This window comes from Diabrotica undecimpunctata, chromosome 7 (genome assembly GCF_040954645.1).
Source record: "Diabrotica undecimpunctata isolate CICGRU chromosome 7, icDiaUnde3, whole genome shotgun sequence".
NCBI lineage: Eukaryota > Metazoa > Arthropoda > Insecta > Coleoptera > Chrysomelidae > Diabrotica > Diabrotica undecimpunctata.
The window spans coordinates 152941586-152963069 of record NC_092809.1 but is presented as its reverse complement, the minus strand read 5'-3'; the positions used below and the strand labels follow the sequence as shown (position 1 = coordinate 152963069).

General features: G+C 34.5%; 1 protein-coding gene across 4 annotated transcripts in view; it reads left to right on the top strand.

Annotated features, from left to right (window-relative positions):
• The window catches only part of LOC140446047 (zinc finger protein rotund-like), an 814816-nt gene that overhangs the window by 47844 nt on the left and 745488 nt on the right, over nucleotides 1–21484 (top strand). For all 4 annotated transcript variants that reach the window (XM_072538556.1, XM_072538557.1, XM_072538559.1 and 1 more), the window contains exon 2: nucleotides 18419–18557. In XM_072538556.1, coding sequence (XP_072394657.1) covers nucleotides 18420–18557 — 138 coding nt within the window. In that variant the 5' untranslated portion in view covers nucleotide 18419. The remainder of the gene's footprint in view (nucleotides 1–18418; nucleotides 18558–21484) is intronic.

Genomic DNA, 21484 nt, shown 5'->3' with positions numbered 1-21484 from the left:
TTTATACAGAAAACTTTACTGAATATTGGGAAAAAACTCACACCTATCGACCGATACCAAGATGCTGATATACAAAGTAATAATAAAACCAGTTTGAGCATATGGTTCGCAGCTCTGGGGATCAGCTAGCAAATCTAATGTTATGAAAATAGAAAGATTTCAATCTTAAACTCTAAGAACAATCGCTAATGCCCTTGGTATATCCAAAAGGACGCCTGATATAGAGATCTAACAATATCTGAAGAGTGCAAAAGAATTTCTGAACAATATCAAAACAGGTTGTGCGTGCATCCTAACACCCTGGCATACAATCTTCTCCCCAACCAACAAGCGAAGATATTGAACCGATACCCTTGGACCTACCAAACCGTTCTTGATAGTGCCTACAGTAGCGGAAGCTACACCTTCAATAGCGCCAACCATTGTGATCTGTGCCGGTGTCAGTATTCGTGTTCGCGTATCTTTGTATGTGCTCATCCCATTGGTAAACAAGCCAATATTTTTGTTCTGATGCTTTGGTCACTGGATCTTACAACTCTCAGACATTGTAAAGACAAACAATTTGACTTATTGTTTTTATTCTGAACCAGATTGTAAAAAATCTTGGATGGTAAAAAAAATTTACTCCTATTACCATAATTGTTGTTTTATTTTTATTAATTGTCATGCCATGTATTTTTAGTATTTCATTCTATATTTATATATTTCTTTGTCGTTGTTTCTAATTTTCCGCCAATATGACGACGTCGTCGGCAAACGCAAAATAGTAATTTTTTATGTCAAAAATAAACTATATTTTTTTGTTAGTTATATGACACATTATTCACAGATAAAGGTGATATTTTCTTTTTAGCGACTTCTTTGTTTTGAAATCTGTACCTAAGTATATCTTGCCCTGTTTAATCAAAATTAGCGTTAAAAATCGGTGTAGCAATAAAAATAATATTATTTAAAGCATTTACTTTAGAAATATTAAGAGGATAGCTGTTTTTACTTTAACAACAAAATGGCCCATAAACAACTTATCTATACATTGACATCCAACTGCTAAAGCACAAATATAACCCCAAATCCTCAAAATCATTCTGAAGAGAACAGAGAATACAATAGCAAAGTTAAGAACCCGCGACTTCATAAAGCAATTCTGCAGGACTACAGCTTTTGAAGTTATATGCTCAGAGAGTTCCAAATAATACTTAACTTAAATTATCAATATACAGAGAAATCGCTGAAGCCAACGCATATCGCTTGCGTTACAGAAAACCATCAACTAGAGATGCAACAGACCTGAAGTTCAACAATTTACAATTGTACACCTAGTGGAAAAACATTCAGAGAGACAGACCTAACTCAATAATGAGAAAAGTATCATTCATCACAGAAACTTCGCTAGGTTTTAACCTCCACCGAAAATCATGGTCAACCCTTAACAGAATTCGAACGGGAGATAAAAATTGCGCAGACTCTCTTCACAAATGGAAGATGAGCAAATTATTGCCAAATGTCCTTTGAGGAAATATGATGTACTGTGCTTCCTTCAACTATAATGGAAGGACAAATAGAAGGAAAGCGCGCTGCTGGCAGACGACCAACGACCTGGTTACTTTACATCTAAGAATTGGACAGAACTAAACCACCAAGAAACGTCAAACCCAGAAATTCCCGGTACAACGTGGAGTACGCCAGGGGGACACCATATCGCCGAAACTGTTCACTACGCTTTTGGAATATATATGTAAAAGGGTAAAACTGACCGACAAGGGCATAAACATAAACGGAGAAAAGCTTAGCCATCTAAGGTTTGCAGATGATATTGTACTAATAGCTGATAAGATAGATGAGGCCAAAGAACTTTTAAATCAGCTCTACCTTTCCTCGCTAGAAGGGGGATTGAAAATAAATATATCTAAAACCCAGATGATGACAAATCTTGTAGTCAGCGAAGATATATGCGTAGGAACAAGATCCATAGACCAGGTAATGGCCTATAAATACCTAGGTCATGAGATTCGCATAGGAAAAGATAACCAAACCGTTGAGCTTCTCCGTCGTATAAGACTGACTTGGGCAGCCTTCGGCAAGCTGAACCATATTTTCAAATCGTCTGATATACCAATATGCCTTAAAAGAAAAACGTTTAATCAGTGTGTTTTACCAGTGTTAACTTACGGTGCGGAAACGTTGACCATGACAAGCAGAACAGTTCAAAAGATCCGTGTGTGTCAAAGGGCGATGGAGCGTGCTATGTTGAGCGTTTCACTACGAGACAAGATCCCAAATCGCCAGCTACGACAAAGAACTGGAGTGGCTGATGCAGTAGAGAGAGTAGCAACACTGAAATGGAACTGGGCAGGTCACGTGGCTCGAGTGACAGATAATAGATGGACAAAGCGGATACTGGAATGGAGACCAAGAGATGATGCCTACCGAAGCAGAGGTCGTCCACCAACACGTTGGACTGACGATCTAAAACGTTGTCATAGGAATTGGATGCAAGAGGCACAAGATCGAAATAGATGGAAAATTATGAGTGAGATCTATGTCCAGCAGTGGATAAGCGAAGATTGAATGATGAAACCACCAAAACTTAATAAGAAAAGCACAGAATAGAGACGAATTTGCAGAAGTTATTACCACCCTCTATTTTATGCGCCACATACAGAAGAATACAAAAAAGGTGCTATTAAAATGTTTAGAACACCTAGGAAATATTTTGGCTTGACTTATCACATCTCTCGTATAGCAGTATTATGTATTAAATTGTTATTTTTTGACAATCTGTGTAATATTTTTACTACTTTTTATTTTTATTACGTGTTGATATCATTATTTGATATAATTATTGTTCTAAAATATACTTATTAAAGCAAAGAATGATTGTAAAAACTTTTCTACTAAGAAGAAATAGAAAATCTTAAGAAGTATTTATAAACAAAATATTATATTACAAAATGTTTATCGAGAGATTACCTAAACTATTGTTGATCGCAATTTATCCGCCACTGGCAAATCGGTGTAAGGTAGCGGGCAGTGTTTTTTTTTTGTTTTTTGCGGTTAGGTCTGTAATAACCGTTCATTTCGCCAGGTACAAGCCAGGCGAGAGTCCATAACCTTCTTGTAGAGCCATAAATAACCCACTTGAAAAAATCAGAATAGGCCACGAATGTCCCTTGCGGCTACCCCGATTTTACGCTTTCATTGATTGTTTGGTTCATTCATTTGCCTTTTTAGTTTTAGTGGTGTAGAATATGGTCTGGTAATATATTTGAGGAACAGTAAAATATTTTTGATGGGTTGGAATAAAGAATAAAGAAATACTATTAGATTACATGATCGTTGTTGGATTGAGTTTAATATCCTCGTGAAGATAGCTACTGTTATTCAGAATGTTGTTTCTTTATAATTTTGTTTATTTAAGGTACAGGGATATACAGTTATAAAAGTATTAATTACAAAAATTTAGAACCATCAAAAATAATGGTAATTAGAGTTACCATTGAGATTTTACCAATTACATTAAGTGGTGTTGGTTATTTACGTTTTCGAGAAGACTAATTACTGGACAATATTCCGTTCAATATTTAACAACTCCAGCTGGTTTAAGCCATCTATTCCTTTGCGACAGAGACTAGCTTCTTAGAGGGTCGTTCTAATTCTATTTGGTCGAACGATTCAAGTATGAAAGTCTAAAGACACAGATGGTAAAAAGAGAAAAATCAAAGAAGCGGCTCTAATTATGCTAAATGAGACCAATTGTGTCGTAATTTCCTTGGCAGAATGCAGCAGGATCTGGTTACTCATATTAAAAAAGGAAGTTAATAGAAGGAAAATACCACTCTTGGTAAGTCAATAACATATCGAGGCAATATGATTTATGATTTAAAATAACATACATAACCCTGGGATCAAAAATGGTCAACTTCATTTTTACAACAATGGAGATAAACACGTATATATGCGACAAACACAATAGACTGGCATTTCGTGATACATTATTATTTTTCTACTAATATCTGAGTTCTAAGTTGTTCTGTTCTATTCGGTCGATTGTTGAAAATTCCTTATTTATAAACGTAAAGAATAATCATCAAAGTGGAAATTGAAACGTCAATAAACTTATTTTAACCTTCAATTGTCGCTTATTCTCATTAAAATAGTATCTACTTAAAAAATGCTACAAGAAAATAGCTCCAATACAATATGTAAATATTATTAAATAAAAGATGATAAAATTTACTAAATCAAAATATTATATTCAAAAATATCAAATATCACAAATACCACGAAATAATCTAATAAACTAATTAGATATCATATTAAATAAAGTAGGCAATTATCATATCAAATATCATAACTATATAAAATAATTAATACAATCAATAAAATAATAAAGTCGATTGGATTAGCCAAGCGGGCTGGGCGGCTGGCTTCTCCTTCGCTTCAATGCGAGAGATTTTGCTTCAATTTATATATATATATATATATATATATATATATATATATATATATATATATATATATATATATATATATATATATATAATAAATAATAAAACATATCAATAAAGTTGAAGTTATTATATATGTATAACACAAAAACATGAGAACTTACCTAATGCCTCCTTACAATGGATTAACTGTGTATGCAAATAAACCAAAACATGTAGTTAAATGATAAATACACAAATAAAAAAGTATTTCGTTAGTCAATTCTGATTAATAATTTTTAATACTAATTACGAATAATATACAGGGTGTTGCAAAAAAAGGTAACACCGTCTCTACGATAGGCAAAAAAACGGAAAAATTATTGGAGTTTGCTTAGTAAAAATTTTTGTAACGCCATCCGTTTTCAAGATAAAAGGCGCTAAAAACAATTTACACATTTTTCACGATTTTGCCGAAACTACTGGCAATATTGTAATGCAATTTTATACGAATATGTTTCGGAAGCTGATACATCCCACGAATTTGTTTTTATATCTGACTCTCATAGAGGGCGCTAGTTAAAAGGTTCCTACCAAATACTATTCAACATAACTTATTTAAGGGTAGGATTTATAATTAAAATTTTAAGTAAACTTACAATTTTACACCAAAAAGATACTCTCTTGGTAAAATAAACGATACTGTCTACCGTTTTAGGAATATTTTGATTCGAAAATTATAACCGATGCTGGTTTAAAGTAATGGTAAAGTTCTAATAGGTATATTTCCATTTTCTCTAGGTTTGCCATAAAAAATTGACATTTATTGAATAATATGACGATTAGTCAACAATTCAATTAAATTTTTGAAACCTTGTTATTTGTAAAATTAGATATTAGATAGTTAATCAAAATTCATTCAAATGTTGAATACACGGATATGTTATTAACATTAGGCGAGTGTTTAGGAAATTCTAGTCTAGATTTTACGCGTTATGCTGAAAAGTTTCCTAAAAGAAACTTACCAAGTAAAAAAATTTTAGAGCTTTTGGACGACGTTGTCGAGAAACTGGGAATATGAGACCAAATAATATAAATTCTGGTAGACCAAGAACAACCAAGAACAATTAATAAAAAATAGATCAGTTAAACCAGCATATAGGTCTACTTGAAGTACTTGGCGGATACTGAAAGAACAGCAATTACATCCTTATCATTACAGACAAATCCAAGAGCTCTTGCCAGATGATCTACCGGTTAGAGTGGATTTTTGTAAAACATTGCAAGAAAGGACAGCCCTTAATCAAAATTTTACGCGATAATATTTGTTGAATCCATAAAATGCATACTACTGGTTTGATAGGAATCCACGAGTCAAAACGGTATCGCATTACCAACACTCTTTTCAAGTTAATGTTTGTGCAGCAACTTATGGTAAAAAATTAATAGGTTATCATATTCTACCTGGAAATTTAAATAGTGATATGTACCTTGATTTTTTAAACAATCACCTATTCGAGATATTAGAAGATCTAACACTAAACGAGCGAAGATCTTTATCATTAATACACGATGGCGTTTACCGCACTTTGATAGAAAGTGTTATAATTCGTTAAATAACCATTTTCCGAATCGATGTATTGGTAAAGGTATAGAAGCTCCGATTCATTGGTCATTCATTTATTTTTGACACAACCCTTCTTAGCTTAAGTAAATTTTTTATTTTCACTTGAATTTTGATTCCTAAAAATGACATAGCAACTTAGGTCGTAAAACTCTGCTGCAAGTCAAAAAAATATACCAGCAATTCAAACCAACGAGCAATGCGAAGCGCGAAATGAGGCTTCGATGGAATCGTAATCAAAAACGTAGAAATTTAGTGTTTAATCCCCATCGAGCAGAATTCAGTTATAACGTGGAAATCGATTACAGTTTACAGCAAAACGTTGCAATTGGACAGATGAATGTTGTATGTCCAAATTGACATTTAAGTTTAAAGGTGAATCCTCTGGATTATGTTGCGTCAGTGGCCAAATCAGATTGAGGCTAAATATTGGTTTTTGGAAACAAACCAGATTATATTAATTTTTAGACTCATATAGCTAAGGCAGGATAACGTTTGTCGGGTCATGTAGTATTTTTGTATGTAGAAACACAAACTGTTAGAAAATAGATTCAAAAAGTCATCATCATCATCAATTAGCCTATATTTGTCCACTGCTGAACGTCGGAGGTCGTCCTCTGCTTCGATATGCCTCTTGCCTTGGTCACCATTCCAGAATCTTTCTGGTCCATCTATCATCCGTTAATCTGGCAACATGTCCAACCTAAGTCCATATGGCTATTTTTTCCACTGCATCTGTGACTCCTGTTCTTCTTCTTATTTCTAGGTGTGGTACTTTATCTCTGATGGTAATACCTAATATTGATCTTTCCATAGCGCGTTGTGTAACTCTTATTTTATCTATTGTTCTTTTTGTCAGAGTCAGTGTTTCTGCACCATATGTAAGAACCGTTAAAAAGCACTGGTTAAAAACCTTTCTTTATAAACAAACTGGGATAACAGACTTGAAAATGTTATTCAATCTACCAAAGGCAGCCCATGTGAGACCTATCCTTCTTTGTATTTCAGTTGTCTGATTATCTCGGCCTAAGCGAATCTCATGTCCTTACATGCACTTGTAAGCTATTACTTGATCGATGCTATGGCTCTCAATCAGAATTTTACCGCTGACTACAAGGTTGGTCATACATTTTGTCTTTGAGGTGTTAATTTGAAGACCGATTGTTTTTGACACTTTATAGAGCGTGTGCAGCATTTTTGTAGCTTTATCAACTCTATCATATTAAAACCATGTCATCGGCAAATCTTAGGTGGTTCAGATCTTCCCCATTTATATTAATTCCCATGTTATCCTCTCGTTCCATTTGCTTGAACATATATTCAAGAACAGCTGTAAACAATTTAGGGGAGATAGTATCACCCTGTCTAATTCCACGTTCTATTCGAAACTTCTTGGTATGTTCATGAAGGAGGACACAAGCTGTACCAGTTTCGTAAATACTTTTAATCAATGCCATATATCGGTAGTCATTGCGGCAGTCAGCCAATGCTCGAAGCATTTTATGATGATCTATAGTATCAAACGACTTTTCATAATCTACGAATATAAGAAAGATAGGCTTGTTATACTCTGTACACTTTTTCTATTAGCGTTTTTATAACTTGTAGATGATCATTTGTTCCGTATCTGGAGCGGAACCCAGCCTGTTCACAAGGTTGGTAACTATCCAGTTTGTTCACAAGCCGTTTTGTTATTATCTTCATGAATAGTTTGTATGTATGGGAGAGCAAACTAATAGGTCTGTAGTTCTTTAGGTCTGAAATGTCAACTTTTTTATTCATTATGGTTATTATTGCATTATGCACTGGGAGGGGGTTACGCCTCTTGTCAAACAAGTATTGAACATCTTTTTCAACACCTTTACTAACGTTCCTCCTCCTTCTTTGATTTGTTCAATGACTATCCCATCTTCTCCAGGTGATTTATTGTTTTTCATCTCCGAGAGAGCTGATTTTAATTCCTCTGTTGTGATATTTGGGATGTCTTCTGAGCCTACATTTTGAACTTTTAGTATTTGATTTTGATCGGGATCTGGAAGTTCTTCTTGCTGATTCAAAAAGCACCTATTAATATTTGCTCTTTTCTGGAAAAACTGCTGGACATGTACATAAACTGTAAAGAAAAAAAATAATCATGCAATAAAAATTATTAAAAAAATATTTATTTATACAATAATGTTAAAACACATTTTTTAAAATTATTTGGTACGTAAAATCATGCACCCTTTTTACATCAGCCAATATCACATCAGAAATATAGTTCCTTCACGTGGTTTTGATTTTAAGCACGTTTAAAATTAAAAATAAAATACCTGATAGATATCTTCTCGTTTATTAAATCACGTAATTATAGCTTGGACGTTAATAACTAGGATAGAAAACTGAAGTGAAATATCAATTTTTTTAATACCATATTGCGTCCGTTGCGTGAACATTTCAACTCATGCTTCTTTATGTTTTTTTAATAACGCCTGATTTGTGCTTCGCGTTTTTTAAATGAGAAATGCGACAGGTTGACATGTGATGCATTTCCTAAAATAAGTTGTCACGTATGGTATGAACATGAACTAGTTATTTGTAATTTTCGAACTTGTCTATTAGCACCTGTTGTTACATATCGGCTGTTAGAAAGCAATTCAAATCTTTTAAATGACTTTATAAATACTGTAAAACGTTTAAAACGGAGATCACTCTCGCTCAGATGTTAGACCATATTTATTACACTTCCATAAATAGATGCGCAGATCACTTCAACGGAACTATGCAAAAACGTCGTTTTTACAACCGTAGTGTTAAAATCGATGACTATTAAATATTTCACTACTCTTACTTTATAATTTCTAACAAAGGAATTAAACTAACCGTATTAAAAAATGGCTTGCCACCAAGAGACGAAGTGGAAAGAATAATGGCGAATGTACTAGGTGAATGATACAAATCGTAGTATTTAGGAAAAAGTTACACTAGTAATAGAATTTTGATAATTATTCATCATCATTAGACTTCGGCAAATATGCAAATAAAAATGTAGAAAATATGCGCATAAATATGCACGTGTTTACCCGAAAATATGCAAATATTTTACAAAATATGCATACAAATAAATAAAAAAATCGTAAAATAGTAACAATTTTATTTAAAAAAAAAAGTGTACATAACTAAATATTTTCTACTATTCATTAAGATTTACATTTATTTTAAGTAACTACATCATTTTTAAGTATGAATAAACTTATTTAGAATTATGGTAACAATAAATGACCAAGTGGTGTTCAAAATTTTCTAACAAAAACTTGTGGCTTCTGTCTGAGTACATATATTTATATATGGAAAAACTTCGTTCAACATCAACTGATGTAACGGGAGCATTTTTCAAACTAACCAAAACATTTGGTTCTAAATTAATTGTTTCCGAAATATTTCCAGCTAGAACACTGACTACTTCAGAAAGAATATGGTAACCTTTATTTTTTTCCATAGTAGCTTCAAATTTTTTTAAAATATCTTTTCCAATATTACCTCTAACGTTCCGACAACATGACGCAAATTCTTTTATTAATGCTGTACTGTCGAACAATGACAGTTTTGGTGATTCTAACTGAGTAATTGTTTTTTGAACAAAACTAAAATTTGATTTTATAAAGGAAAGTTCTTGTTAAAGCAAGTTACTTTGAAAAGTTTGTTTAGAATCCAAAAGAGATTGGGAACTTTCATCTGTTAACGTATCAATTATGTTCTTTATTTTAACAAAATGATCTGCATAAAAATTAGCTGCTTCTAACCATGTTCCCCATCGCGTTAAAATAGGTTGTGGTGGAAGAGGAATGTTAGGTAGCATTTCTTTATAAAGTTGAATTCTTATAGGAGATTTAAAAGAAATACTTTTTTGGCACTGGATATCATGGTATTTACAAGAGGAAACTTTTTTCGTATTTCCTCTGCAACTCTGTATAATCCATGCGCTACACAAGTAACATGTATTAAATCTGGGAAAAATATTTTAAAATTTTGTCCTGCTTTCACCATATAAGGAGCAGCATCCGATAAAATAAGCAGTAATTTATTAGAAGGAATAGTTGTCGGAAGAAAAAAAGTTGCTAATATTTCTTGTATAAAACGCGAAATTGTTAAAGCATTTGTTTTCTCAAGTTGCTGGCATGAAATAAGATGAGATTTTGGTAAGGTATCTTCTTTAAGAACACCAATCAATAAATGAGCAATATACTTTCCTGAGGAATCAGTGGTTTCGTCTACAGATATGTAAAAATAATTATCTGCAATTTCTTCCTTAATATTAATTAACACCGACGAGTATAGCCCGTTCACATTATTTCTTCTTAGAGACCGATCACTTGGAACATTAAGTTTGCAATATTTTTTTAGAAACGAACTAAAATTAACATTTGCTAATTTTGAAAGCGGTATGTATGCAGACACTAATGCGCGACACGTCTCCATTAAAAGTTTCTTGCTCATCTAATTTTTTTGAAGTAGATTGGAAACATTTAGCCATTGATGTTTTCCTCCTATTTTTCCTTTTTTTGCAATGTGTGAACCAGTTCTCACATGTTGGTCTATCTGAAATTTCTTCTCACATGCTATCTATAAATAAAAATAAAAACCTTTATTTTAACCCAACCTTTAAAATATAAAAATATACAAGGTGTTTTTGGTTAATCAAATAACTGGTTTGGAAAAAAAACACTCGCTAAGTGTTTTAAATGCAGTATTAATCCACAAATTAGTTTTTGTTACTAACCATTAGTACATCATATAACTTATTTTAAAATTCAACAAAAGTTTTTTTTTTGTTAATTCAATTACAATAAAAATAATTGTGTTTTAGAATAGCTGACTTCATAAAAAAAAGTAAAGGTGAAAAATTTTTCTAAATACACACCATTGTATTGTACCATGGACAATTTTTTCTCACTAAAGGAAGCTATTTTTAATTTAAAAACAACCTACGAGTACTAAATTTCAAGTAAATACGTTTATTGGTTTTAAAGTTATTGTTGTTATTAACTAAAAGAATTTAATTTTTTTTAATTTTAACACCCTGTATCTCGAAAAGTAAATAAGTTTGACCCCTCATTAACTATATCGTTTTGTTCAATTTTTCGAGAAGTATCTACAGTCAAACGTTGTAAGTGTCATTTGGAAACACCCTGTATGTATGAAATATTAGATATTTAATAGAAAATATTAAATACTTACAATTTTGCCACAGACTGAACAGTAGATTTTTCCCATATCCATAGACAGCTCTTTATAAGGTTTAATCCAAGTTGAAGCACTGGTTGTTTTAGGCATTATAAAATCACAATCTTCCTTTTTGTTACGCACAACTAGTGTTTACGCTTTGAATATCAAAACAAAAATGATTTACAAATCTGAGCATCAAATTAGAAATGTTTAGGTACCTAATTCAATAAACTGGGAGATTTTGGAAAATCCCTAAATTAGGAACAAAACTATTAGCCGTTTACCTGCTGTTAAGATACAATAAATTGTAGATAGATTTGGGGGTTAGATCATAAAATGCAAATGAGCGAACCCTTAGCGATTATCCAATAACTGAATGCCTCAGTGACCGAGACTTTCTAAGAATGTTGAGGGCTACTTAAATTGATCTTCTTTGGAATTGTAAATGTTTTGTACCTGTAGAGATTACGTACTTAGATCATTTCTTGATTAAAATGACTACAAAATTTTATACAAGAATTGAAATAAATTGGTATGTTTAAAAATTTTCAAATACAGTATAAAAATCTGAACTTTTATGCACTTTATGCAAACTTTTATACAAATATGCCAAAATATGAAATATTTGCATAAAATATGCACAATATGCAAAATATGCAATATGCATATTTGCCGAAGTCTAATCATCATCATCATCAACTAGCCTCTAACGTCCACTGCTGAATACAGGCCTCTCGCATACTTTTCCACTTAGTCCGATTTTGCGCCATCTGAATCTAATTTGTAGTCACTCTTTTTATGTCATCTGTCCATCTCGTTGAGGGTCGACCTCTATGCTGATGAAAAAATAATACATAATTGGTACAAACTATAAGAATGAGAGGTAGGATAATAGTAACCTTGTACTTGATAAAGAAGTGCTGAATATGCAATGTTTAAGCCCCTTAAGTCGAACTGGGTGAGAATAAAAGAAAAACTATATATGATAATTTATCAGAAACCTTAGGGCAACTCTTGTAAACTCTCCAGTCTGCAATTACAATGGTATCCTCGGCATACTGTAAGTTACTTCTTTCTAGACTATTCATGACCACGTATTCTTCGCAGTTATAGAGTGTGTTTATGTAAAACTTATTGAGGTCACTGGTTTAATAATTAGAATAATAAAAAAAGTGCAATATTTAATTATGAATAAAATTAGCAATTAATTACAAATAACAAAAGTACCTGGCGTAACTCGTTAATGCTATCTGTACATAGAAATCACTTCCATCTGTTGAAGTGTACTAATTGGCAGGATAATAATAATAATAATATCGTATGGCTTTTTTGGCGGGGAGATCTTTTCGGATTGCTCCGGCGCCAATTGCATCTTAAACCCTGTTTCAAGTAGCTAGTGTCGATGCACATTAGCCCAGGGGAACCAACGGCTTTACGTGCCCTTCGAAGCACGGTGAACGGCTCGTATCATTTTTAGAAATGAAAATGTCGTTGTTGGTGCCGAGATTTGAACTCGTGCGCTCTGGCTTACTAAGCCAGTATCTTGCCGCTGAGCTGCGGCCGTCCATCGACAGGATAGAAAAATAGTGCCTGAGCCTCTTCATCATCATTTTGGCTTTACAACCCTGTGTGGGTCCTAGCCTCCCCAAGAATTTTTCTCCAGTCGTCCCTATCCATCGCCTTCCTCCGCCAAGCACGTATTTCCATATTTCTCATGTCTTCATCGATGTTATCTAGGAATCTTGTTGCCTGAGCCTCTTGATCGATATAAAATCGAATGCGGTGCGCCACCACACGAAGGACGGTCGGCGTCCAAGTTAAACTGGAGATGTTTACAGTCAACGTTTCGTTTATATCTGTCTGTTCCTCGATTGGTTGGTGTGTGTAGGGATAAGAATCCGAACCTAAAAATCCTTCTACGTTATTGCCTAGTGCTTGAAGGTCACCTAATTCGCTATCGAAGAGAAGTTTGCTGCCTTCTTGTTGCTTCGTATAGAGGTCGCTGCTAGCATGCTCAGGCCTATTATGTTACTATAACGGCTAAATAAGATTGCATGTCATTCAGTTCGAGCTACCACAAATGTTCTTGATGAAAGTAAGAACTTAAAACACGTGTAGAACAATGGTCGAGTTATAATTGAAAGGAAATCCAATCATCTACTTTCATTTTAATGTTTTTTTTTTTATTTAAATAGTGCAAAAGGTAGTGTTTTCAATATTATATCATTTCAATATCATATATCAATATTCATATAAGCCAGATGCATGGTACTGACAACAGAAAGCTAATCGAGGAGCTAAACGCCGATATTGTGATGGGGAAACCTATCGATGCAACAGCTACGAGATATACCTTTAATAATAAGTTCACAATTAAGATACTAGGCAGGGAAGACTGGAATAAAGGTTTACCCATACAAGCTGCTGCTACCTGGTACACGGATAGCTCAAAAACATCGAAGGGTGTGGGAGCCGGCATAGTGGGGACAAATCAAGGGATACGTTTCCCGGTAAGTCTATCTAAGGATGTGACAGTTTTCCATTACTACGTGGAAGAAATAGAAAGGCAGGAAAGAACGTTCTGTTCAATTGCCGTCTTCACAGATAGTCAGGCAGCGCTTAAGGCACTCAATTCTGTAGAGGTCAATTCTAAGTTAGTATGGGATTGCGTGTGTGCCCTAAATAAACTAGGAGACCGTAGCCTGGGTTCTGGGGCACGAGGGTTATAAGGGCAATGAAAAAGCAGATAAAATGGCCAAACAAGGCTCATCAATGCCATTCATTGGACCGGAACCCTTCTGCTCTCAGTAACAAGAACGGCTCCAAAGAAGTGGGTAGCTCACAAATCTCTGGAATAGTGGAGGAATTCACCAGGACAAAGACAGGCGAAACAATTCATTACAGAAGATTTGCCAAAATTTACGGCAGACCTAATAAGCAAAGACAGGAAAACATTCAAAGCCATAGTAGGGCTGAATCTAACAGGGCACTGTAAAACAGGGCACAGCTGAATAGGCACTTGAAGCTGATGGGATTATCAGATGATGACCTGTGCAGATTATGTCACCTCGAAGAAGAAATAGCAGAGCACATTCTATGTCAGTGTGACTGTCTGGCAAATGTACGGTTCTTTGCATTAGGAAAAGAAAATCCACCGGCAAATAGCTACATGAAAGGTATAGTCTCGAAGCTACTAGACTTTATAAAAAGAATCAGGCTAGAGAATGTTATCTAGGACTAGAGGACCACAATAGATCTGACAAGGTCGCAGTGGAATAGCCCGAAAGGCCACCTCTCTTAATCTAATCTAATCCAGTGTTTTCAAGGGTGAACTGTAGGTATATTATCGGAATAAAAGGTTATTTCGAATATCTTCCAATAGCTTCCAATAAGCTTTGGATTTGCGGTTCACCTAATTCCCCAAGAGAAGTCACCTGACATTTTGTTGCTTCACATATATAGTGTTTTGGAAAAAGTTTTGTACCTCAATGGTATCTTCATTAGTTGGCGCTACAGCCCGTCGTGAGCTGACTTGCCTCAAAACATTCTTTCATCCATCCCTGTCGAGTCTCTGTCTTCTCCATCCTCTTACTGTAATCTCCCTTAAATCGTCCTGCACATCGTCGTGATACGTGAGTTTAGGTCACCCACTTCTTCTTACGATCAGCCTACTTCTTCTTCTTCTTTTTCTTCTTCTTCTTTTTATGTAGACATGACTCTCTCTGTTTTTCCATGTGCATCCAGTAAGTTGTCGTTAAAACGTTTTCGTGGTCGTCCTACTGATCGTCTTCCTATTGGGGAACCGTCTGTTGTTGTCTTTACTACTCTAAGCTAAGCCTTCTTAGCATGATTATTTTGCGTGATAACGTGGCTCACCCATCTGTGTTTGGTTTTCACGATATCTGCATCACCAAAAAGTCTATAGAGTTCGAAATTATATCGCCTTCTTCACAGACCCTGTTCGTTAATCTCTGCACAGAGATTCGTAGTAACTATTCATCTCGGATCATCATTGGCTATGTTTTCGATCCTTAAGTGAGCACTGGGCGTATTATTGTTTTATAAAGTTTGCACTTTTTGGCCGAGGCCAAAATAACGGGAGTTAGCCGCGCCTATTCTTTTTTATATTTTTTTGAATGTATTGTTTTGCAGTCAACCAGTGAACGTAAGTAGCAGAACCGTTCCTGTTTCTATAATTTCGTGATACACCTCTTAAGTTATTTTGTTGCACTCTTAATATAACCGGCATATATTTAGTTTTCTGGGAATTAATCAACCTTCAGTTGTTGGTGTTTCGCGTTTTTAATACGTGTAAAAACTGTTTCATTCTGGGCTCTTCCAATGATCACGATATCATCAGCATATGGCATTATTTGTACACTACGGGTATATATCGTGCCCTTACAGGTTATTCCCAAATCTCTCATAATTTTTTCTAACGCTAGATTGAACAGCGCGCATCTCCGTGGCCCTGGCGCAGTCCTCTTTTGATTCTAAATGGTTTTAAATGGTTCTAAAAGATCCGCTTGTACTCGCACTTTACATTTAACTTGCCATTCTAATAAATTCTACCAATTCTTTTGGTATTCCAAATTCGATCATACCCGAATATAATTGGGGTCTGTACTCCGTCGTTTTTTTCAAATATTTGCATATATATTCAGGGATTCTACAGTATTCACTGCCTTCCCTCGCTCAACCGTATCCATCTCTCTGTGTTGTCCCATTCTCCATCGTTTAGGCCTCTCTTACTCATGGCGTCGTCTACTTCGTTCCTCCAGGATTTTCGAGGTCGTCCTCTTTTCCTCCTTCCTATGGGACTCCATTCGGTTATTCTCTTTATCCATCTGCTATCACTAGTTCTTCTTACATATCCATACCACTTTAGTCTTTTTTGTTCTATGTATGTTAGTATGTCTATTTCTATCGATGTTCTTTGCTCTATTTCGTCATTGCTTCTCCTAATATTTGTCTGCCCCTTTAATAGGATCCGATTATATGGTCAGTATGCTATGCCAATCATTCAGTAAGTATCAGGGAGAAAATTTTGTATGCCGTATTAAGAAGGACAATCCCTCTAAAGTTGGACTAGTCAAGCACGTTTCCTTTTTTGTTTATAGGGCATATAAGTCCAGTATTCCAATCTTCTGGTAAAGCACATTCTTACCATACCTGTATTAATAGTTTTTGAAAGAGGGTTACAAATGTTTGTCTGCCACATTGAAATATTTCTGCGGGTAGGACTTTTATCTGGCTAGAGACTGAATTGCTTTATTAATTTTTTCCAAAGTTGATAAAGTTGGTAGCTCAGTTTCCTCTTGTTCTATTTCTATATAATATATGCCTTCAGCTCTACTTTCTTTATTAAACAGCATACTAAAGTGTTCCCGCTACATTTTCAGTACTTCTACTTTGTTGTTCAACAGAATTCCATTATGGTTCGCTTGTGGCTTGAAAACTTTTCTCTTTGCGTTAACTTTCTTGTAAAATTTTCCGCGTTCGTGTTTTCTAATGCTTGTCATATCCAATGCTTTGTAAATATAAAGAAGATACTGTTACTAATATGTAGAAAAATGTAGAATTATAAACATTTCACTTAACTATGAAACTCTCTAAATTATACTAAGTGACATAGAAATCCGAACACCCAGTTTAAATGATTTTATTTCAATAAAATTTGGTGTAATTTATTTATCTTACTGAAAAAGACAAGTGATAAAGTTTTTAGCCTTATCAGTTGGACATTCCGGTTTTTATACTTTTTGTTTTTAAATTCACTAACAATCTAAAAATGCATATTTCAGCCACAGTAATGATCCACATTTGGCGGATTGTGGTTCTTGACATTCTTTACGATTGGTTACGATGCCTAGAGTACGGAGACCTGTACGATTTTGTCAACTTAGTGAGTTTGATAGGGGCCGTATAATGGGACTTCGGGAAGCTGGACTTTCTTTTCGGGAAGTTGCAGTTAGAGTGCAAAGAAGTGTAGATATCGTGGTTAGGTGTTGTCAGGCATGGCTTCAAGAAGGCCGTACTCAAAGAGCAAGGGGCACTGGACGCCGCCGTAGAACAACAGACCGTGAAGATCGCCGCCTAAGATTATTGGCCTTAAGAGACCGTTTCTCCACTACCAGCTCCATTGCAAATGAATGGTTTGCAGAACACGGAAGACCTATTGGCATGCGAAGTGTTTACCGACGAATGAGAAGTTTTGGCCTGTTTTCATACCGACCACACTGGGTCCTTCCTTTAACTCCAGAACACCGCCTTAATCGCCTTAAGTGGTGCAGAGAACGGTCACTCTGGAATCAGGAATGGAACAGTATTGTCTTTAATGACGAGTCTCAATTTTATTTAGGCATGCACAATGGTTGAGCGAGGGTTAGAAGGCGACGTGGTGAAAGGAGGAATCTACAGTTTTTTGTTGAAAGACATGTTCATCACACTGTTGGAGTTATGGTTTGGGATGCTGTAGCTTATGGTTCCAGGTCACCTTTAATCTTCATCAGAGGTAACATGAACGCGCAGCGTTATATCCAAGAAGTTTTAGAACTCCACCTTTTACCCTATCTTGACACCCTGGCAAATCCAACTTTCCAACAAGATAATGCCTGACCACATGTTGCAAAAGTCACAATAGACTTCTTTCAACATAATGATGTCACATTGTTAGTATGGCCAACAAGATCTTTCGACTTATCCCCAATTGAGCACGTGTGGGATATGATGGGTAGGAGATTGCTCAATTTGCAACGTCCTCCTCAAACTCTACAAACACTTCGAGAGGAGTTGGTAGTTGCCTGGAATGAGATAACACAAGAGGACGTTGACCACCTGATCAGAAGCATGTCTAGGCGCGTTGGAGAATGCGTAACACATCGGGGTGCATCCACACATTATTAAATGTAAAAGGGCTTTAAATTAATGCAATCATTTTGAAATTTTAATCATTTACTTATGCTTTATTAAGTACTTATACAAAATTTTATTAAAATTAAATCATTTAAACTGGGTGTTCGGATTTTTATGTCACTAAGTATATGTTGTTTTTAAATTTTAAGAAAAATTTAGTTCTATAATGTAAATCAAATTAAGCAGAGTTTGTACCACCGTTTTATTATTTTTTAAAATGATTAAAAGAACTTTTCTTAATTTTCAGAATGAATATGTATCCTTGGTATCGCGATTCCGTAGGAGGCCAGCTCGGTCAATTATGCGGGCCTATGGCTACAACCATTAAGACTGAAAATGGATACAACGATTGTATGTTAGCATTAGACTACGCCACCCAGAGTAAGGTAAGATACATATTTAAATTAGTAAATGATTTAACCAATTATTATGATGGAGTGTATGATTTTATTTTGAGATTTGTATTACATGTGTAAACATTGGTACGAACTGATTTAGCAGATAGGTATTGTGGGTATGATATATTTTTTATTTGAATTTGAATCTATTTGTTATTGTTTTTATTATATACCTATAAATCCAGATCATAATTGCATCAAACGTGGTTCAAAATTTTACGTCTTTAACTTTTAAACCATTTTTTTTTCAAAATATCTTCAATGTGAAACGTGATGGACAAATTTTACAACCTATACATATGACTTTTGCAGGTTATTACAGTTCTTTAGTATATGGAGTTCTTTAGGAATATTTGGAAATTCTTAAGAGCTATTTATATGTTTAATCCATTTTCACATCTTTTCTTAATTTTCATATTTAATCTAAAAATATATTTTTTATAGCACTAGTTCATCAAATTAGTTTGATTAAATTTATTATAGTCCTTAGCGATTAACCAGAAAGAAAAACAGCATGTTAATGTTTAAACAATTGCTCACTTGACCTTAACACCGATCGATCAACTGTTTATTCCATCATTTCATTTGACTGACTCAATATAGTAGAAAAATTAATTAAATAATCATCATCAATTATAAATAGAATCAACCGTTTTATATAACAATAACCGTAATAGACGTGCAGTTAAAGTTGTGTGAAGTAAATAAAGGTAATTTAAATTTGTGATAATTATCTCGCTATAAAATCAAACGGTGGAAATAAATATTTATCAAATCGGTGAATCAGAGAACGCATTTCAGTTAAGAATGCGTAATTTATGTATCTTATTATTTCTGAAAGCAGGAGGTTCTCGTTATTTAGCACCTTTTAATTAATGGTTAATTATTTTGCTGTCATTAAAATATTAATTATAATAAAGTGTGTTTATAAAAGTATTTATAAAAATATAAATACAAAGATATACTACAGCATTTGAATGATTTTTTCAAGCATGTCATCCTTCTCCTCCTCCTCTATCCTTTATCCGTCGTAAGGATGTGGTGACGGTATTTGACGAATGGTTGCTATCCATTCTTCTCTCACCTGGGCACGGTGTGCTGCCTCAGATAGAGAGGAACCGGTAGCGCACTTTATTTGGTCTTACCATCGGAGTGGCGATCTTCCGGATGTTGGCGATCAACATGGCTATCCTAACATGTCATCACCTAATAATAATATATTAATTAGAACTATATAACAAAATTAAATGGATAATGCCTGAAAAACTGTTTCTTCTTCTTCTTCCGTCTTGTATGTAGGCTTTAAAGCCTGTTTTTTCTTCAATATTAGCCTCCTTCTTCTTCTTCAACCTTAAGTAATCCAACTTTGGACATAGGCCTCCCCCAAATCAATCCAGTGTTTTCTATTTTGCGCCACTTGCTTCCAGTTATGTCCTCCGATCTTCTTAATATCATCAGCCCATCTCATTTGTGGTCTTCCTCCGCTTCTCTTTCCTAACCATGGTTTCCATTGTTGTATTTCGTGCTTCCATCTTTTATCCTTTAGTCGGGTATTGTGTCCTGCGAAGCTCTATTTTAATTTGGCAGCATGTTCTCCTACGTCTTTTACTTTGGTTTTGCTTCTAATCCATTTGTTTGTTTTTTTGTCTATAAGTCTTACCCCGAGCATTGAACTTTCCATCGCTCCTAGTGCTTTTACTATTTTATCCATATTAGACTTGGTAAGTGTCTACGTCTGTGAACCATACATGAGTAGGTATAGGGAGGATACACTGATCGTAAATTCTGGTTTTCAAATATTGATCTATTTTAGTGCTTTTCAAGATCCAACTCGGTTGTCCAAATCCTGCCCATGCTAACCTTATTCTTCTGGTAATTTCGTTTGTAAATAGTTCAATTATATCATCAGTAATCACAAGTTTATAAAAGTTATATGGAGTCATATTATATTTATCATATATAGAACTACGGATCCCTGGATCTCCTCTGAAAATACGAAGTTCAAATTATTTCCGGTAACAGGTCCCCACTCGGTTGATTGTAACATTTCTACATTAGTCATAGTATTATCGTCGTCAGATTCCAGAAAGACTGTATTTTGCTCAACAAAATCCTCGATAGACTTTTCAATATCATATGTATTTGCGTTTAGGTTTGAAATCTGTTGTACATTATCAGAAAAAAAATACTGTTCTGGCAGATCTCTGTGACTTACACGGAACTCTTCTGTTATCGGTTGTTGAGAACTGGTTGATTTTAGAGTCATATCTTGTATTTTAAAACGTGAATCCAATAACCTTGGACGTTTCTTTGGGAATATTGACTCATAGAACTAGCTGAATCTGAGTCACTTGGTTGATATTCATACACGTCTGGTGAAAAATCAGACTCTTCAGAAAGTATTTCACTCCACAGTTTTTGTAGTCCGTTCTGTTCTTTCTCATACGACATTATTCTCGTTATATATCTCGTATATCACGGACTTGTGGTATATATGGCCGTGGTGGGTTGATGTTGTCCACTATTTTTTTTGCATTTTTTTCAACAACTAAACGGTTTATGAATAGACTAAGTATTTGAATGTCATATTTATAAACATTTTAAATGAATTCCTACTAAAAAATGTTTGGCTAGTATGAACCGTCAAACAACATTTGCTACTTAGAAATGAAATTGTATCAGCCATGAAAAACAAGTTTGGTGCCAATGAGCAATCAGATCTGGTTTCAGCAATACGGAGCTCCAGCCCATTTTGTTGTAAATGTTTGGCGTTATTTGGATCAGACATTTCTCGGACCATGGACTGAAAGATTACGTAGTGTTGAATGACCTCCTCGTTTACCTGATTTGAATCCTAAAGATTATTTTTATAATAGATACTTAAAAAGTAAAATTTACAAAACTAAACCAGCAAA